Source organism: Saccharomyces paradoxus, chromosome X (genome assembly GCF_002079055.1).
Source record: "Saccharomyces paradoxus chromosome X, complete sequence".
NCBI lineage: Eukaryota > Fungi > Ascomycota > Saccharomycetes > Saccharomycetales > Saccharomycetaceae > Saccharomyces > Saccharomyces paradoxus.
The window spans coordinates 238,935-258,025 of NC_047496.1; the positions used below are offsets into that span (position 1 = coordinate 238,935).

Here is a 19,091-nt window from a genome sequence, read left to right on the forward strand (position 1 = left end):
TTTACTAGATCTTTATTTTTAGCTTGACATAATACATGCTAATTATTTTAGTTCATTAAAGATTTCCAAAAAAATTTGTTTTAGTTAGCTTTTAAGAATAGTGGCATTCATTGTTTTGCCCATTTAATTATTAGGAAAAAATTATGTCAGGGTCCTTCTGGAAGTTTGGACAAGATTTTAGTTCACAATCTCCGTTATCTAAGCTGCTGAATAGGGCTTTTATCAAGCTTGATGATAAACGTACTAGTACGGAAGCAAAAGAGAAAATTGATTCTAATAGCACAGATGAAAATTTGGAAAGCAATTCCTTGAAATCGGAAGACGAGGAAGAAGAGGAATGCGATCTGCCTAGCAGGGAAGAAGACTACAAAGCTTATAAACCAAATCTGAGTCTGCTGAACGATCTTTTAGATGATGAAGAGTTATATACTGAACTAATGTGTTCTAACTTCAAGCTACTAATATACTTAAAGTACCCTGAAGTATTGTCCAAATTGATAGATTATGTCAGAAATAATACCATACTTGACTCCAGTATTGATAGAGTTATTTCCGAGGAGAGTGATTTAGTACATGATGAAGACAAATACATAGCGGAGGATTTTGAGAATGGTAACGCAAAAACGAAAAGCATTGGCGGTATTTCTGAACGAAAAGAACGCACACACAGTGATGAAGAAGAGCAATTGGAAAGCGAAGAGAATGATAATGCCTCTGAGGATACGAGAGTTACTCTTCCCCATGAAATAGAGGAACACGATGATATTCGAAGAGCCAGAATAGCTGCTGAAATATTGTCCGCCGACGTATGGCCCATATCATCTGCTTTGATTGAAAACGAAGGGCTCCTGACCAAGCTTTGGTCGATCCTCAGGCACCCTTCTCCATTGTCAATTGAGGCATCAACATATTTTATGAAAATAAACGAACGTCTCTTGGACATGAATATGGACGGAATCATCGAATTCATACTGAAAAAAGAACACATTGTTGACGATTTCTTGGCACATATAGATAATCCGCCCTTGATGGATTTTCTATTAAAAGTGATATCGACCGATAAGCCAGAAATATCAAATGGAGCTATCCAACTGTTTAAGGAACAAAATTTGGTTCCAAAGTTGATTAATTTACTCGATCCTGTATTTGATTCTTGCACGCAATCTGCTGCCGGTGACTTTCTGAAAGCTCTGGTTACCATTAGCGGCAACTGTCCTAATGAAATCACTTCGAGCATCGGACCTAATGAATTAACAAGGCAATTAGTTTCTGCAAATATGGTGAAACAACTTATGGATATAATGCTCAAGGGAGGTAATTCGTTAAATAATGGCGTTGGGATTATCATTGAGCTGATAAGGAAAAACAACTCTGATTATGATGCTATACAGACAAATTATACCACCATTAAATCTCATCCCCCAACAGATAGAGACCCAATTTATTTGGGATATTTGGTTAAAATGTTTTCGGAACGCATGGCTGATTTTAACAAAATACTAACTGAAAAGAAGATTCCTCTTTTACAGACATCCTATGGGACTATTGAACCGTTGGGATTTGAAAGATTCAAGATATGCGAACTTATTGCTGAACTGTTACACTGCTCAAACATGACTTTATTGAATGAACCGAACGCCTATGATGTTGTAAGAGAGCGTGATATCGAAAGAGAGAGAATCTTCAATTCACAAGATTGCGCGAATTCTAACGATTGTAGTGAATCAAAAGAAAATGAAGATGTCAACGGAGGCGATGCTAATGATGAAGAGGAAGATGATACAAATCAGGTAGAATCTGCTGGCACCTCAATTGATGGGGAAGAAGTTATCGATAAGTTAAATTCTTTACAGATAGAATCTAATAAAGTAAACCAGAAAATGAATAATGAAGAGCAAAGTAGTTCAATGCCAGATTTCAGCAATGGTGATCTAGATGACGAAGAAAATGAAAATCCATTTGAACCCCAATATTCAGACGTCATTCTAGATTCTTCTGACATGGAGAAAAAATTTCGCATTTCTCCTAACATTGGAGATCAACTGAAAATCGCTTTACAAGATACCGGGGTGGTAGATACTATGCTCGAAATGTTTTTTCACTTCCAGTGGAATAATTTTCTTCATAACGTAGTCTACGATGTCGTTCAGCAGATTTTCAATGGTCCACTCAAAATAGGTTATAATAGGTTCCTTTTAGGCGATCTCCTAATCAACATCCGTTTAACCGATATGATTATTAAAGGAAACAATGAATGCACAGAATATGAGAAAGCACACGATACCAGACTTGGATATATGGGCCACCTGACTCTAATTGCGGAAGAAGTCACCAAATTTACTGCATACATTGAAGAGATGAACATTAGCTTTGAAAACACTGAAGTAATGAGTTCTTTATTCGAGAGTAAATGGATTACATATACCGAGGATGTTTTAGAGGATTTAAAGGAAAAATACAACGCCATATTAGGTGATATCGCCGAAGAAGGAGACATGTTGGAAAATGAAGAAGAGGATACTGTTTACGGCAAGGGAGCGCATCCTATGGGAACCGTTGATGACTATATTAATGACATAATGCAAATGGACAATGTACGGTGTCAACCAGTGGAAGATGATGAAGGAGAAGGGTATGTTAGTTTTGATGAAGATGAACCCCAAGAATATTGTAACGACGATTCTGTCAGAAACAAGGAATCTGACTCATCAAAAGGTGAACGTGACCACCAAGAGCACCTATATTACGAGTACGTCAGTGAAGATGGTACAAAAACAAGGTTGAACTTCGACTCTGGTTGTGATTCCACGGAACAAGCTACAGATGAAGTGGATGGCGACGATAAGATACCACTGAAGCTCAAACGAAGTTTTACGGACGCGTGCAAATCTGAAATAATACTGAATAATACCGTTCATACTAAAGAAGAAAGTGAATTTCAATTTAGCACCGAATTTAGCGACGGCTGGGAGTCATCACCTTCTAATTCAATACCTAAGAGAGTTTCCCCGTCGAAAAATGACATGAACTCACCTGTGTTTCAGCATCAGTTTGAACTTCATAGTCCCACTGATGAACGTAGCGGTCATAAGGGTGAAATATCAAGCGCCGGTGGCCATGACTACGACGTAGATGAGTACGACGAATTGAGCGACGACAGCGATGAAGAGTACGATAACTGCGAAGATGAAGACAGTTTAGATTATGCTGATTCCAACGCATATGCATTGTGTAGGTCCAAAAGTAAGGACAAGATATCATGGGATGAAGAAGAGCAGGCACGATTAATGGGTGTTGTAAAATTTAATACGGAGCATTACAGGGACTAGGAAATACTAATTAAATAATTCTAATAGTAATAATGATTATAATAATAAGAAAAAATAATTGTACAGCAAAACGTGTACATTCCTAATCCACAATCGTTTGATACCCTTATAAAGTTTAGGGTTTCCTTCAGTTGCCCCATTGCAACGTTGCCCACTTGACGACGTCCTTGGGTTACTTGGTAACCGAAAACGAAAAAGGCGTTTTCATTTTCGTGTAGTTTTTTCCGAATTTCCGTTGAATTTATATAAACTCACAATTGATTCATCAAGACCTTCAAAAATATAAAACAATTTCATCATCGAACGTAAAGAAAAATAACTTCAAACATATTTACAGAATGTCGAAAAAACTTGCATCTCCATTGTCCTTCTTACCCCTTTATAATTTGTTTTCTGCTGTTGGTTGGTCTTATTTGCTTTACTTAGTCATTTCCCTATATCCAAAAATTGGTCAGCCAGCATTTTTCTACCAAACTAAAAATATCGCTACCGTTATTCAATGTGGTGCCACAATCGAGATCATAAACTCATTGTTAGGAATCGTGCGTTCCCCATTGCTGACCACTGTTGCCCAGGTGTCTTCAAGGCTACTAGTTGTCCTCGGCATCTTCCAATTGCTGCCAAACACAAGTGGCGTTCAATCAATTGTTTACATAACATTGTTATTGGCATGGTCTATAACTGAGATCGTCAGATACTTATATTATTTTTTCACTTTGGTGTTTAAGAATGGCGCGCCCAAGATCGTAGTTCTATTAAGATATAATTTGTTCTGGATTTTGTACCCTACCGGTGTCGCCAGCGAACTACGCATTATTTACTGTGCTTTAAATGCCGCTGAAACTCAGTATTCCTTACTTTACAAAAGATTATTGGTGGCTGCGATGCTCACTTATATTCCAGGCTTCCCAATGCTCTTCTTACACATGGTAACACAAAGAAGAAAAGTCATGAAAAATCTAAGATCTTCATTTGGGAAGAAGCTAATATGAGTCCTTTAGATAGACTTCTTTTATATTTTCTATAAAATACTAAACTTCATGCTGAAATTGCTTCAACTATCTTAATTATATCGCCGGTATGTTGCGGTGCACGGGCTTTATATTCAGCAAAATTGCGAAGAGTAGCCGGATTAGAAAGCTTTAGAAAAGATATCGAAGCACACTTGATTTTAACCTTCCAGCCTGCTGAAACAACTGTGCTTAGACAATTTCGAGAGTATTTCTCTAATTTTCATGCTACAATTCAAGTTTATAAGGCCAGTGGCCAAGATTGCACCTATTTATAGGCCATTTAGCAGTTATCCATTTAGAAATTTGGCTACTTCCTCGAGCATTAGTAGGACGAAAACCAAGGCCCCTAAAGTGGATACGACTCCACTAAAATTGTCTAACGAGTTATATGCAACATTCAAGATTCACAATCGCCCATATTTGGTAACCGAGGGCGACAGAGTTATTCTTCCATTCAAAATGAAACAAGCGGAGGTAGGTGACATATTAAACATGACGGATGTAATAACTCTAGGATCCAGAAACTACAAGCTAGTTGGTCATCCGATTAATACTTCTCTGTATACTTTGAAAGCAACTGTTGTGGGGAAAACTAAGAGGGCTTTTGAAACTAGGGAGGTAACGAAGAGAAGAAATAGACGGGTCCGTCATGCAAATAGTAAAGGTGATTTGACAATTTTAAGAATATCAGAACTGAGTATAAACTGATTTTAGGGGTATATATACATATATATATACGCGTATGTATAAGATCATGTAAATAACAATGAAATTTCATACCCTTCTCCGGGGCCCCAATAGCCATTCAATTCCAGACCGACACGTTTTTTCGTTCTTGATTTGAAATTTCATCAAGTTTACTAAAAATAAGTATAGGATTAAATCAGATAATCGATTCACCAAAGAAAAAAAAACTAGGGCAGAGAGGTGACCATTACTACGAGACACTAAACATAATATCAAAATAGTTCGAATCTACCTTCAAATGCCCTTTTTGAGGAAAATAGCGGGAACAGCACATACACATTCTAGGTCTGATTCGAACTCATCAGTCAAATTCGGCCATCAGCCGACCAGTTCAATCGCATCAAGCAAAAGCTCAAGCAAAAGCCCCCGTGCAACCTCTCGAAAAAGCATTTATGATGATATCAGAAGTCAATTTCCCAACCTAACCCCCAGCTCTACTACTTCACAGTTTTACGAAAGCACGCCAGCTACTGAACAATCCTTTAATTGGACAACAGAAGACCACATCTCAGCTGGAACCCTTGAAACTCCAACTAGCCTTACAAACACTTCATATAAGAATGAGAATGCGCCTGGGAGCCTTTCTGATTCAAGGAAGTCCTCTGGTGGTAACAGCCTAAATAGCTTATCGTTTGATAAGCTAATTCTATCGTGGGATCCTACAGATCCTGATGAATGGACAATGCATCGCGTCACTTCGTGGTTTAAATTCCACGATTTTCCAGAATCCTGGATATTATTTTTCAAAAAGCATCAATTGTTTGGCCACAGGTTCATTAAGCTGCTTGCGTATGATAATTTCGCTGTTTATGAAAAGTATTTACCGCAGACGAAAACTGCTTCATATACCAAGTTTCAACAGTTACTGAAAAAAACGATGACCAAGAATGTAACAAATAGCCACATTCGTCAGAAGAGCGCGACCAAATTCAAAGGTTCCAGGTCTTCCAGTGAATCAATTAAATCAAAATTGAAAAATAGTAAATCACAAGAAGATATTTCAAATTCTAGATCAACTTCTGAATCTGCATTAAGCCCAACAAAATCAGGCCCCTCCAAATCGGATGAAAAGAATTTTTTACATTCTACTCAAACACACCAGAAGACTAAAAGCGCAAGTTCACTATACAGAAGAAGTTTTATATCTCTAAGAGGCTCATCATCAAGCAATGCTTCCTCAGTGAAATCACCTTCAAACATTAAATTAAGTATACCGGCTCGGCCACACTCAATTATTGAATCTAACAATACACTTACCAGGTCAGCGACCCCACCCGCATCTCCTTCATATCCTAGCATTTTTAGAAGACATCATAAAAGTAGTTCATCTGAGTCGTCATTATTAAATTCCCTTTTCGGTGCCGGTATAGGCGAGGAACCTTCTACCAAGCCTAATCCGCAAGGTCATAGTTTGTCCAGTGAAAATTTGGCTAAAGGAAAATCAAAACACTATGAAACTAACGTGTCTTCACCTTTAAAACAATCTTCACGACCCACTTCAGATGATAAAGGTAATTTATGGAATAAATTCAAAAGAAAAAGCCAAATAGGAGTTCCCAGCCCAAATACGGTAGCTCATGTAGCATCTCAAGCAGCTCCGTCTTTAAAATCAAATTCAAGCACTGCCACTTTAACTGTACAAACGGGAGATGTAGCTGTACCATCACCATCTTCATCGCCACCGCTGATGCCCAAAATTTCAAACAAAAGTTTGGAGGTTACCAACACCGAAGGTACACCTGAACTTTCTTCAACTACGACGTCTTCTAAAGAAACATACCTCGGTGGTGGTAATACAGACAAGACAGTTCCAGCGCCAGTAAATAATCAAAAATACAGTGTAAAAAACTTTCTATTGGAACAAAAATTTTATCCTATGAAGAAGACAACGTTAAATGATAATGAAAACAAATATATTTTAGTTACCAAGGATAATATTAATTTTATTCCAGTGAACTTGAAAAGTGTGAAAAGATTATCTAATTTCAAAGAGGCTGCTCTCACAAAATTAGGAGTCAATCACAAAAATGTCACATTTCATATGACAGACTTTGATTGCGACATTGGTGCTGCCATTCCAGATGATACTTTGGAATTCTTAAGGAAAAGCTTGTTTTTGAACACTTCTGGAAAAATTTATGTCAAAGACCAAATGAAACTCCAACAGAAACCGAAGGCTGCTCCTTTCAGTTCAGAAAATAATGTTCCTTTAAAGTCGGTAAAAAGCAAGAGTTCAATGAGATCCGGGACAAGCAGTTTGATAGCATCAACCGATGATGTTTCCATTGTCACTTCTTCTTCTGATATAACATCATTTGATGAACACACGTCAGGGAGTGGGCGCAGATATCCACAAACTCCTAGTTATTACTACGATAGGGTTCCCAATACTAATGCCAACGAGGAATTGAATTATTGGAATATTAAGGAAGTTCTTTCCCATGAGGAGAATGCACCTAAACTGGTGTTTAAAACAAGTCCAAAACTAGAACTCAACCTACCAGATAAAGCAAATAAATTGAACATTCCGACACCCATAACAGAAAATGAAAGCAAGAGTAGTTTTCAAGTGCTAAGAAAAGACGAGGGAACTGAAATTGATTTCAATCATCGGAGAGAGTCGCCTTATACAAAACCGGAATTGGCACCAAAAAGAGAAGCTCCAAAGCCTCCTACAAACACTTCTCCTCAGAGGACGCTATCAACTTCTAAACAGAGTAAACCAATTCGCCTAGTGAGGGCGAGTACAAAGATTTCGAGAAGTAAAAGATCTAAACCATTGCCGCCACAATTATTATCTTCTCCTATAGAGGCTAGCAGCTCGTCTCCTGATTCACTTACTTCCTCGTATACCCCGGCTTCGACTCATGTTCTAATACCGCAACCTTATAAGGGTGCAAACGATTCTAAGCGCAGATTGAAAACAGACCAGGACTCCACTAGTACTTCCCCCTCTTTGAAATTGAAACAAAAAGTGAATCGCTCAAATTCAACTGTATCAACTTCGAACTCAATCTTCTATTCTCCCTCACCATTACTAAAAAGAGGAAACTCAAAAAGAGTTGTTTCATCAACATCTGCAGCAGATATATTTGAAGAAAATGAAATAACATTCGCAGATGCGCCCCCAATGTCTGACAGTGATGAAAGTAGTGATAATGATTCCAGTTCATCCGATGACATTATCTGGTCCAAAAAGAAAACAGCACTTGAAACTAATAATGAAAGCAAAAAGGATGAAAAAAGTGATAATATTTCTACACATTCGGATGAGATATTCTATGATTCTGAAATGCAGGACAAAGTTGAGAGAAAAATGACCTTTAGACCATCTCCGGAGGTTGTTTATCAGAATTTAGAGAAATTCTTTCCAAGGGCTAATTTAGATAAGCCAATTACTGAAGGAATAGCTTCACCAACATCTCCAAAATCCTTAGACAGCCTACTTTCACCAAGGAATATGTCTTCATCCAGGGCTGAGCCAAGCACTCCTTCACGTCCCGTCCCGCCTGATAGCTCATACGAGCTCACACAGGATGGACTTGGCGGTAAAAATAAACCATTGAATCAAACTAAGACACCTAAAAGAACGAAAACAATAAGAACCATTGCTCATGAAGCTAGCCTGGCGAGAAAAAACTCTGTAAAGTTGAAAAGGCAGAACACCAAAATGTGGGGGACAAGAATGGTCGAGGTGACCGAAAACCATATGGTGTCAATCAATAAAGCCAAAAATTCGAAAGGTGAATATAAGGAGTTTGCCTGGATGAAGGGTGAAATGATAGGAAAAGGTTCTTTCGGTGCAGTTTATTTATGTTTAAACGTTACTACAGGTGAGATGATGGCCGTTAAGCAGGTTGAAGTCCCTAAGTATAGTTCACAGAATGAGGCTATTCTAAGTACTGTGGAAGCGTTAAGATCTGAAGTGTCAACTTTAAAAGATTTGGATCATCTAAATATTGTTCAATATTTAGGTTTTGAGAATAAAAACAGCATTTACAGTTTGTTTTTAGAGTATGTTGCTGGTGGCTCCGTAGGATCTTTGATTAGGATGTATGGAAGATTCGATGAACCATTAATCAAGCATTTGACAACACAAGTATTGAAAGGATTGGCATATCTACACTCGAAAGGTATTCTCCATAGAGATATGAAAGCAGACAATTTACTTTTGGATCAAGATGGTATCTGCAAAATCAGTGACTTCGGCATTTCAAGAAAATCGAAGGATATATACTCTAATTCGGACATGACCATGCGAGGAACGGTCTTCTGGATGGCTCCTGAAATGGTTGATACAAAACAAGGCTACAGTGCGAAAGTTGATATATGGTCTCTAGGATGCATAGTTCTGGAAATGTTTGCTGGTAAGCGCCCATGGTCGAACTTAGAAGTTGTCGCAGCTATGTTCAAAATTGGAAAGTCGAAATCGGCACCACCAATTCCTGAGGATACCTTACCATTAATATCGCAGGTTGGGCGAAATTTTCTAGACGCATGTTTTGAAATAAATCCAGAGAAAAGGCCGACCGCTAATGAGCTTCTTTCTCATCCGTTCAGTGAAGTAGATGAAACATTTGATTTCAAATCTACCAGACTCGCGAAATTTATAAAGTCGAATGATAAGTTAAACTCTTCAAAATTGAGGATAACGTCTCAGGAGAACAAAACTGCATAGCTGTTAGGATCAAGCTATACTTAAAATATTTATGCATACGTAATAATATAGAACAGTAGATATAGATGATGAAGTGAATGAAAAACAAGAATAATAAAATACCAAAATTTCCTGCTGGCATTTATTCAGACGAAAAATGGTGCACAATAAGCGTGTCAAAACGACGGTTAGACCCTTCAAATATAACATTCCTCACCTCCTCGCTGAAGGGCTCACTTTCATCAAGAAGGTCCTCTCCAATAATGAATGTGGTCTCCTCTATATCGGCTAAAGCAGTATCTGATAATCCTATGTCCAGCACAGTTTCTATAAAAGACGACCTTTCAATTGCTTCTTTTGGACTCTTTGTTTCAAAGGGAATATCCACAATCTTAACGGTAGATTCGTTTAGCCAGTCATGCTCAGCAAATGCGGTTGACAAATCTTTTGCAAAATCACTATTCTTACTGTTAATAAATATACTACAGGATGCGTTATCATTATTATAGCCATCTCTATAGCATATCAATAAGAGAAGATATAGTCCAAGATAATCTGACTGTGTCAGGTATGGTTTTGGTAGTAATAAGTTGAACCGTTTTCTTTTAAAACGATCTGCATTTAACCTGCCATAGGTGTTTGAAATTTGAACAGCAAAATTTGCCTTGAGTGACTGGAAAATAGACTTGAAAAAAGTAGATGATAATTCATTCAAACCCAGGAGATGAGAATAAATGTGATCGAAGTTGGCGTATTTTTCATCAATGAAGACGGGGCTTCCTCTATACTCATACGAGGCTCCTTTCAGTGGCAGTAAAATGAGATCTGAAGAGTCCATTTTCATCGTCGCAATATTAGCTGCCTTTTCACGTATAGTAGAAAATATCACCTCACTAGAAAATGGTATTTTGCTTAGGTTTGAAAAAATATCAAATATTTGTAGTAATGAATCTGTATTCGCAGTGAAATCGGGATCATCATTATATAGAGAAGATGATTGCAGCAGATCAGTTGTTCGTTCAGTAAGCAATCGTAAATGAATGGCTCTCAATGCGCCAACTCCTTCAAACGCATTCAGTTTTTCATTTATAACACTTAGGTTAGTATCCACATCGTCAACGCTTTTAGACCAAATATGAACCATTTTTTTTATTTTGAATGTGTTGGATTTCAATGTAGAATCAGTAGCAGTCGTCATTCTGCTCAAGGAGGTTTCGTTTCTTTGTCTGTTACTCTTAGGCTTAGGAGACACTCCTAAAGATAGGTAATTTAACAGCTTTAAAGACGGAGAGATCGCTTCTGTAGTGTTTATCACGGTGGTCAGTTCACCAATTCTATATTTGGCAACATCTGCCAATGAATTTAATTGAGTGTTAATTTCAGTATTGTCAACACCCTCAGAATCGAGGCCATTTGCTGCCCCATCGTCTTCCCCAGGTGTAGATAAGGATTTGCGAACGTCATCTCGGTATGAATCTGGATATACAACCTGCGTAAGAGGAGTGGTAACAAAAGTAGAAACCAAAGCCATTAACACAAACATACCAAATATTTTTCTACTAATAATACCAGCATTCAAACCAACAGTCAATACAACAATTTCAACAATACCTTTGCAAGACATCAAAACACCGACTGCAGTGGCTTCCCTCCAAAATAAGCCGCTAAGTTTAGCCGTAAGAGTACCTGAAATAATTTTAGTAAAGATGGCAATACCGATTGTTGCAAAAACATAGCCCCAGTCTCTTCCCTCATTCAACAAAGTCAAATCAACATTCAATCCGGCAACAGCAAAATAGATTGGAATGAAAACAATATTCGGTATATCTTCCATTCTTTCTGTTAATTTAACAACATAGTGATCATCTCTAGGTACCACTAAACCAGCAATGAAGGCACCGAAAATAGGATGAACCCCAATAATATCCGTGAAGTAAGCAGAAATGAACATGATAAATAAAATGCACATCGTTGCCAATGGTGAAGGCTTGATTCTGTCAAGTTCATGGGTTCTTATAAGCACCCATCTTAATAGGTATTTTAAGGGAAAGAAGTAAATCAAAAACCATGCAAACGTGATAAGCAGAATGTAAACGGTATTAACAGGGCTTCCTTCTGCACTCGAAAGAATAATACTCAATGCTAATAGAATCCATCCCAATATGTCGTTAATGATACCCGCCGCAAGGACAACGATACCAGCTCTATCCTTGATCAAGCGCAGTTCGTTTAAAATACGACATAAAACAGGAAAGGCTGTAACGGAGATCGAAACAGCTATAAATACCATGAATACAGAGAATTTGATATGCCTTTCGCCTTCTGTTCTGTTCGCATAAGTGTGAAATAAAGGAATTGCTAGCAGACAGCCAAAACCAAACGGCACCGCTAAAGTGGCTATACCTATCACGAGTGCTTTTTTTAAATGTTTTTTAATGAAGGCAATATCCACTTCTAAGCCCAAAAAGAACATGAACAGTATTATTCCCAAATTCGCCACCAAATTTAGTCCCGGGATCGATGACGTAGGGAATATTGTGTTTGTATAGTTTGGAATTTGACCAAATACAGTGGGCCCTAATATTACACCTGCTATAACTTCTGAAATGACCTTAGGCTGCCTCATCATTGAAAATGGGATGTGAACTAAATTGCACACCAGTAATATAAGACATGCTTGAAAGAGAAATAAAGTTAGCGGTGAACTCGAGTTGTAGTGGAACGGGTTCGCACCTGACAAAACTCCTCCTACAGTGTTTGCCATTTGATATAATATAAATAATACAACCTCGTTTTAAGGATAATTGTTGATATCATTTGACATATGTTTTAGCAATAAGATATGATATAAGATGAGTGAACCGTTCTTGTTTTTTATTTTCCCTTCATGAAGCTCAGCCACATTAGGCCGAGACGCAACGGGTGCATAGTTCAAGGCGCATTTATGGCAGAAAAATGCTGTCACTATTTACTTGATATGGTAGAATATATATATTTAGAGAATACATCTGCAGAAGCCTACAGTAAAATATAATTTAATGCTTCGGGTGTTTGTAAATCAAAGTGTCTTTCTATGCTCACCAAAATATCTTCTTTTGCTTATAACCTTATAGAGTTCTTCGTCTTCTACTAGATTAGCTACCAACTCTTCTATGTTCTTGAATAGCATCATAAAAGCAAAATGAGGTTCATTTAAGGGGAACTTGAGAGGCGTCTCAGGTGATATCCAAAATTCGGGTCCTCGTGTATACTCCTCAATATCTGTAATGTTCCTTAAATGAAGTTTATGGATGTAAGACCAATCAGAAAAACTAAGTGTGTAATCTTTATTCACTAGGCATATCCGATGTAGTTTTTTTACGGCTTTAAGTAACTCTTGCAAGTTCCTTAAATTAAAGGTCCCCGAGTCCTGTAGTGAATATGCAGCAGAAGAAGCATATTCCAGAGGAAGTATTCCCTCTGGACTAGATGCTTTTGACAATGAAGAAAATGATTCTTGCGGGCTTCCCCGCGGGGATGTTACTCCAGAACCATTTTCTTCTGGAGTATCATCGTTGCACTCTGAAATTTGACTAGACTGTGAGCTCGTTGTAGTCTCTTCCAAATCACCGTCAGCCGTGTCTGATTCTTCAAAAATTTCACCAGTGTTCACCATAAAGGAAATCGCTCTTTGACGTCCGTTAAAGACAATAGATTTGACTTTATTATTGAGTGATTCACCGATCCTAATGTCTAGAGAGGTAGAAATGTCAAACAACAGATCACCCACCGTAGATAAAATAGCTCCCATTAATGGGACCGCACCCAACGCCCAGATAACAAAAAACGCACGGCCTGCGCCAGTCCTTGGAGCAAAGTCACCGTATCCAATGGTCAATAAGCATAAGAAACAAAAATAAATACAATTGAAATATGACCAATTCTCTGCAAATTTGAATACAAGAGCCCCCAATAACCAAAAACCCATGAAAATTGCAACAGTCATCGACAATGAAAACCAATGCTGCTTTCTCGAGGCTGTTCTGCGAATACACTTCATCAAATCAAACGCTTCCCTTTCAGAAAAAGCTTTATTACCATCCATATAACGTTTCCATGATTTAGACCTCCCTTTTTCAACCCTGTGGAAAAAGAAAATTGGTCCAGAAGATTTTTGAATGATAGATCTTGTCATAAACACGATTAAACCCATTAAGACAACTCCAGACAGGGAAAAGATTAAAACCATGATTTTGGCGCCAACTGATTTAGGCAAAATATCACCCAGTCCCACGGTTAATAATGACACCGTGCAGAAATATAGTGCATTTCCGTACGTGATGTGCAACAAAGCGCTGAACATACCCGCTCCCCAAATCAACCATACAGACAGTAGTACAGTGTATGCCATGATACTTCTTTCATTGGGTAAAAGGTTAAACGTTGGGGGATATTTTCCTAATTTATAACCAATAAAATGTATCGTCAAGATAATGGTGCATACCAAATATAGACCAGAACTGATGCAGGCAAACCAAAACCCAATAGTCTTACTATAGCTGCTCGGCATGTCACTCAAGGAACATACAATTACGTCCACCAAAAGCATCCCTCCTGCTATCGTCCAACCTGTGATATTGATTAGCTGAGATTTAAGGTACGTCAACTTCTTACCAAAATGTAGCATCAAGATAATATTCGACGTAAAACCCAATATCAGAGAGATGATATTAACGGCAAAAACACCAGGAGGATCAAAAACCGTCTTTACTTGGTTCATCAAAACATCCGTGTCGTTGCTCTGTGGATTTGTCACCACAGAGTTGTTCCTTACGGATCTCCATTTTTCTACCACACAGGCTATCGAAATGGTGTTAGCAACGGGACCCAAACAGGCAGTAATCACGGGAAAATAGCATGAAACCACGAACCAAAAGACAAAGAGTGTCGAAGAAGGTTCCGCATTGATAATACTAACTCTTTCATCCCGAAATCGCAGTGCATCCTTTAATTCCTCTTCAAGAGCACCCTTAGCCTCATTCGCTGTGTTATTTGAATGCGATTCAACAGCCTGAGCTGAGCCCTCTTGCTCCACTCTTGCCATATTGCCATATCCCAGTCTGTTTTCGGCAAAGTTATCCATGAACGTCGTTATGAATATCACAGTTAAAAACAATAATATAAGAAATATGCTTTGTTATACAGTTAGAAAGGAGCGACGACGTCTGCTCACGACCTACGAGATGCGGCTATTTTTGATGGAAAAACATACATAGGTCAGATCATTTTTCCATATCCGATGGCCCACATGATATTGAATACTCAGGCGAAGTCTATATCAAAGCGTATTCAACTTGTATATACAATTACTACTTCATATAGTGTATATAGCATCTCATTGCGATAAAGTGCGGTTTCTTCTCCAATCATTATGATAGCGCCGCTCAAACATGCTAGGGTAACAAGACGCGAATGCGAAAAACTCCCAAAAAAAAACCAAAACAAACGAAAGTGACAACATTAGAACGATGCTGATGAAGAAGGACCGAGCTCGAGTAACTGATACTATTGCTTAGGTTTCCTTCGCAAAAGTGCCAATAAATTTGCAGTTTTTAAGATAAAAATATTTCTTTACAGCTTTTGGACAGCTTTTAGACAGCTTTCTGTCCCTCTGGTTATCTTTTTGCCATCCATAGTTGTACTCAGCACCTTTGAATATCACGTTAATTTGATCTTTCGGTTTCCGGAATCTAGGGGTAGCAAATGTCGTCAAATAATGATCTTTTGTTGCATTTAGTATCCCAGTTAAATACACAACAGAGAGCCGCGGCCCTCTTTGATTACACTAGAGGACTGCAGGTTATAGCCGGTCCCGGCACAGGGAAGACTAAAGTTTTAACTTCGAGGGTAGCCTATCTTATTCTGCATCATCACATCCATCCTCGAGATATTATAGTGACTACTTTCACTAACAAAGCTGCCAACGAGATGAAAGAACGTTTGCAAGGAATGTTACGCGGGGCAGGAGTCAATATTTCGGAGCTCTTAATTGGTACTTTCCATAGTATTTGCCTGAGAATACTTTACAGATTTGGCCACTTGGTGGATCTACAGAAAGAATGGAGAATTATCGATGAAAAGGAGATAGACACCATTTTAGATGACATGATTGAAAAAGTTCCCGATCAAATAAGGGATTATGCTTCCTCGATCACGAGGAAAGTGAATTTATGTATGCCAAAAAAGAATGGAGATGAATGGACCATTCATCCGAAACTGATCAAGAAACAGATTTCAAAACTGAAATCAAACGCAATATTACCCGAGGAATACATTCTTGACTCGAACCATGACGCTGCGCTGGCCTATTTTTACCAAATTTACCAATCCGAGCTAAGCAAGAAAAATACCCTAGACTTTGATGACCTACTAATGTACACTTTCCGTTTGCTGACTAGGGAGCGTGTTTTATCCAACGTAAAGCATGTTTTAGTTGACGAATTTCAAGATACTAACGGCATTCAATTAGACTTGATGTTTCTTTTCGCTAAGGGAAATCACCATCTCTCCAGAGGGATGACCATCGTAGGCGATCCTGATCAAAGCATATATGCTTTCAGGAATGCCTTAGCTCACAACTTTCTAGAAATGGGTAGGAAATGCCCCATCGAGTACTCGACTATTATACTCGTGGAGAATTATCGTTCCTCACAAAAAATTCTAAACACAAGTGAAATTTTGATAACACAACAAAACAAAGGCCGCCAGAATAGGACTCCACTTCGTGCCCAATTTGATTTGGATTTCCCACCAGTTTATATGAATTTCCCCGCTTACTTTTTAGAGGCACCTTCTTTAGTCCGAGAACTACTATATTTGAAAGCCTTACCGAACTTATTCACCTTTAATGACTTTGCCATCTTAGTAAGACAACGCAGGCAAATTAAAAGTATTGAAAGTGCACTAATAGAACATCGAATACCCTATAAGATTATAAGGGGACACACTTTCTGGGATTCCAAGGAAACAAGGGCAATGTTAAACTTGCTGAAATTGATATTTTCTCCGAATGATAAACACGCAATTCTTGCTTCACTTTTATACCCGGCAAGAGGCCTTGGTCCTGCTACTGGTGAGAAAATCAAGAACGCATTGGACACACTAGCTACGGATGCATCATGCTTTCAAATATTAAAGGACATAAGTAGTAAAAAAACAATGCTGGACATACCGACGAAAGGCCGTTCTGTCATAGCAGACTTCATTTCAATGATAGAAAACTGTCAATTGTTGCTCCAAAGCACTCTATTAGGAGGGCTTTCAGATTTATTTGATAAACTTTATGAACTGTCGGGTTTGAAGTACGAATACTTGTACAAGGATGGCAAGAAAAAAACCGACCAGCTGGAACAGTCCGAACCCAATTTATTGAATGCAAGACACAAGAATATTGAGCTTTTAAAAAACTATTTTCTGGCTCTTCTCAATAAGTCAGAGTCTCCAGATAGAGAAAAAAATGAAGGTATGAAAGCAGCAGCCGATGAAGCTGACCCAGTAGAGAGCAAAGTCATTAGTCCAAGAGAATACCTCCGCAATTTTTTCAATTCACTGTCCCTTCATTCCGATGCAGTTGAGGAGGAAGAGTCGGAATCCAACAAAAATGCAAAAATGAATCGCGAAAAAAATGGCTTTGTCACAATATCTACAATCCACGGTGCTAAAGGTCTTGAATGGCCGGTAGTTTTTATTCCCGGATGCGAAGAGGGAATAATCCCTTGTGTGTTCAACGATGATAAAAAGGATGAATCAGAAGAGGACGAGGACGAAGATTCAGAAAAGGCTAAAAAAGATGCGAGTCCCAAAAAGACTAGAATTTTATCTGTGGAGGATTCTATAGATGAAGAGAGAAGGATGTTTTTTGTTGCACAAACTCGTGCAAAATACCTGTTGTATTTATCAAACACTACAACGGTGGAAGATGTCGATAGACCACGAATAGCGAGCCGATTTCTGACCACCGACTTGGTAAAGGGCATGTCTGATAGCCAAAAATTATTTGAAAGTACGAATAGTATCAAAAAACTATATCGAATTTTGAACAAGAAGCCTCCTGCCCAGAATGATAAACTATTTTCGCTTGATCAATTACGCAATGACTATAACCAGTTCATTGAAAATAGGAGAGAAAGGATGATTTGGCAAGGAATACAAATGAATGATATCTATGGAATACAGTTGTCTAAAAATAAACTATCGGGGTCTGTTAGCGATTTTACATCAGCTGCAGATCAGTTACGACTTGAAACGAATAGCTCTATATTCCCACAAAAGAAATTTACTGAAAGGCCTCACCCATCCAAAACCACTGGCAGTTACGCTCCTAAAAGTAGAGTTAAAAGTCCAGAAAAAAGGTACGCTCCAGAAACTACATCACACCATTCTCCAACAAAAAAAAAGGTGTTTGCGCCTCAATACATTTCAACAAATAATGTACCCAGTAGACGAGAGTTTCATTCTGCCACTGGGAAAAACATTCCCTTTCTAAGAAGAGAAGATAGGTCCATTACAGACATATCTCCAAGATCATCAACAAGATCATTAAGAGGAGCATCTCCGAATAAAACAAGCCACATGCCAGATGATTTAATAGGACCATCACCAACAAGGCCTTCGAGAGACAAAGTCGTTAGTAATATTCACTTCCCAACTGCAGGCACTTTTAGAATAGAAACTCAGTCAAATGTGGATGAACTGTATCCCTCAGGATTCCCCAATAAATCAGGTCACTCGCTTACGTCCAGTGAATTTTCTGGATTTTCTAGCGTGTGCAGTAATTCTGATCAGTCAAACAACTTGATACGAGATATAAAAAACGAATTAGATTTATCCGATGAGGAGTTATTAAATGATATATCAATAGAAAGAAGGAGAGAGCTTTTGGGCTCAAAAAAAAAAGAGAAAACAAAACCAAAATCTCGGAATAGGAAGTCCAAGAGGAGTGACAAAGTTAAGAATGAGGAAGTGATAGATTTGAAGAGTGAATTTGAGGAAGATGATAGCAGAAATACAACTGCTGCCGAGTTGTTACATAATCCTGATGACACCACGGTTGATAATCGTCCAATAATCTCAAACGCCAAGTTTTTGGCTGACGCAGCTATGAAAAAGACACACAAATTTTCTAAAAAGGTGAAGAATGAACCTGCATCAAGTCAAATGGATATATTTTCTCAGCTGTCGCGTGCGAAAAAAAAATCAAAACTAAATAACGGTGAAATTATAGTCATCGATTAGTTGCACTTCCACGTCTAAGTACGTCAACTGTTGGTGGCGGTTTATAAAATTTTATATAAGAGGTACATAGGA

The 19,091-nt window shown here is 38.2% G+C and overlaps 7 protein-coding genes across 7 annotated transcripts; 5 read left to right on the forward strand and 2 right to left on the reverse strand.

Moving 5' to 3' along the window:
- Positions 1–143: 143 nt before the first annotated feature.
- Positions 144–3,329, forward strand: SAP185 (Sap185p; the record flags this gene model as incomplete). Its single annotated transcript, XM_033911297.1, has 1 exon — positions 144–3,329. One exon carries the CDS (start codon positions 144–146, stop codon positions 3,327–3,329), a length of 3,186 nt encoding a protein of 1,061 aa, XP_033767188.1.
- A 338-nt stretch (positions 3,330–3,667) lies between these two features.
- On the forward strand, positions 3,668–4,321 carry PHS1 (enoyl-CoA hydratase PHS1; the record flags this gene model as incomplete). The annotated part of the gene is made up of 1 exon (XM_033911298.1): positions 3,668–4,321. The coding sequence occupies one exon, from the start codon at positions 3,668–3,670 to the stop codon at positions 4,319–4,321; it is 654 nt and encodes a 217-aa protein (XP_033767189.1).
- Positions 4,322–4,564: 243 nt separating this feature from the next.
- Positions 4,565–5,050, forward strand: MRPL49 (mitochondrial 54S ribosomal protein bL21m; the record flags this gene model as incomplete). The annotated part of the gene is made up of 1 exon (XM_033911299.1): positions 4,565–5,050. The coding sequence occupies one exon, from the start codon at positions 4,565–4,567 to the stop codon at positions 5,048–5,050; it is 486 nt and encodes a 161-aa protein (XP_033767190.1).
- Positions 5,051–5,327: 277 nt separating this feature from the next.
- BCK1 (mitogen-activated protein kinase kinase kinase BCK1) lies at positions 5,328–9,767 on the forward strand (the record flags this gene model as incomplete). The annotated part of the gene is made up of 1 exon (XM_033911300.1): positions 5,328–9,767. The coding sequence occupies one exon, from the start codon at positions 5,328–5,330 to the stop codon at positions 9,765–9,767; it is 4,440 nt and encodes a 1,479-aa protein (XP_033767191.1).
- A 121-nt stretch (positions 9,768–9,888) lies between these two features.
- Positions 9,889–12,510, reverse strand: KHA1 (Kha1p; the record flags this gene model as incomplete). Its single annotated transcript, XM_033911301.1, has 1 exon — positions 9,889–12,510. One exon carries the CDS (start codon positions 12,508–12,510, stop codon positions 9,889–9,891), a length of 2,622 nt encoding a protein of 873 aa, XP_033767192.1.
- A 294-nt stretch (positions 12,511–12,804) lies between these two features.
- TOK1 (Tok1p) lies at positions 12,805–14,868 on the reverse strand (the record flags this gene model as incomplete). The annotated part of the gene is made up of 1 exon (XM_033911302.1): positions 12,805–14,868. One exon carries the CDS (start codon positions 14,866–14,868, stop codon positions 12,805–12,807), a length of 2,064 nt encoding a protein of 687 aa, XP_033767193.1.
- A 620-nt stretch (positions 14,869–15,488) lies between these two features.
- On the forward strand, positions 15,489–19,019 carry SRS2 (DNA helicase SRS2; the record flags this gene model as incomplete). Its single annotated transcript, XM_033911303.1, has 1 exon — positions 15,489–19,019. One exon carries the CDS (start codon positions 15,489–15,491, stop codon positions 19,017–19,019), a length of 3,531 nt encoding a protein of 1,176 aa, XP_033767194.1.
- Between the last annotated feature and the right edge of the window lie 72 nt (positions 19,020–19,091).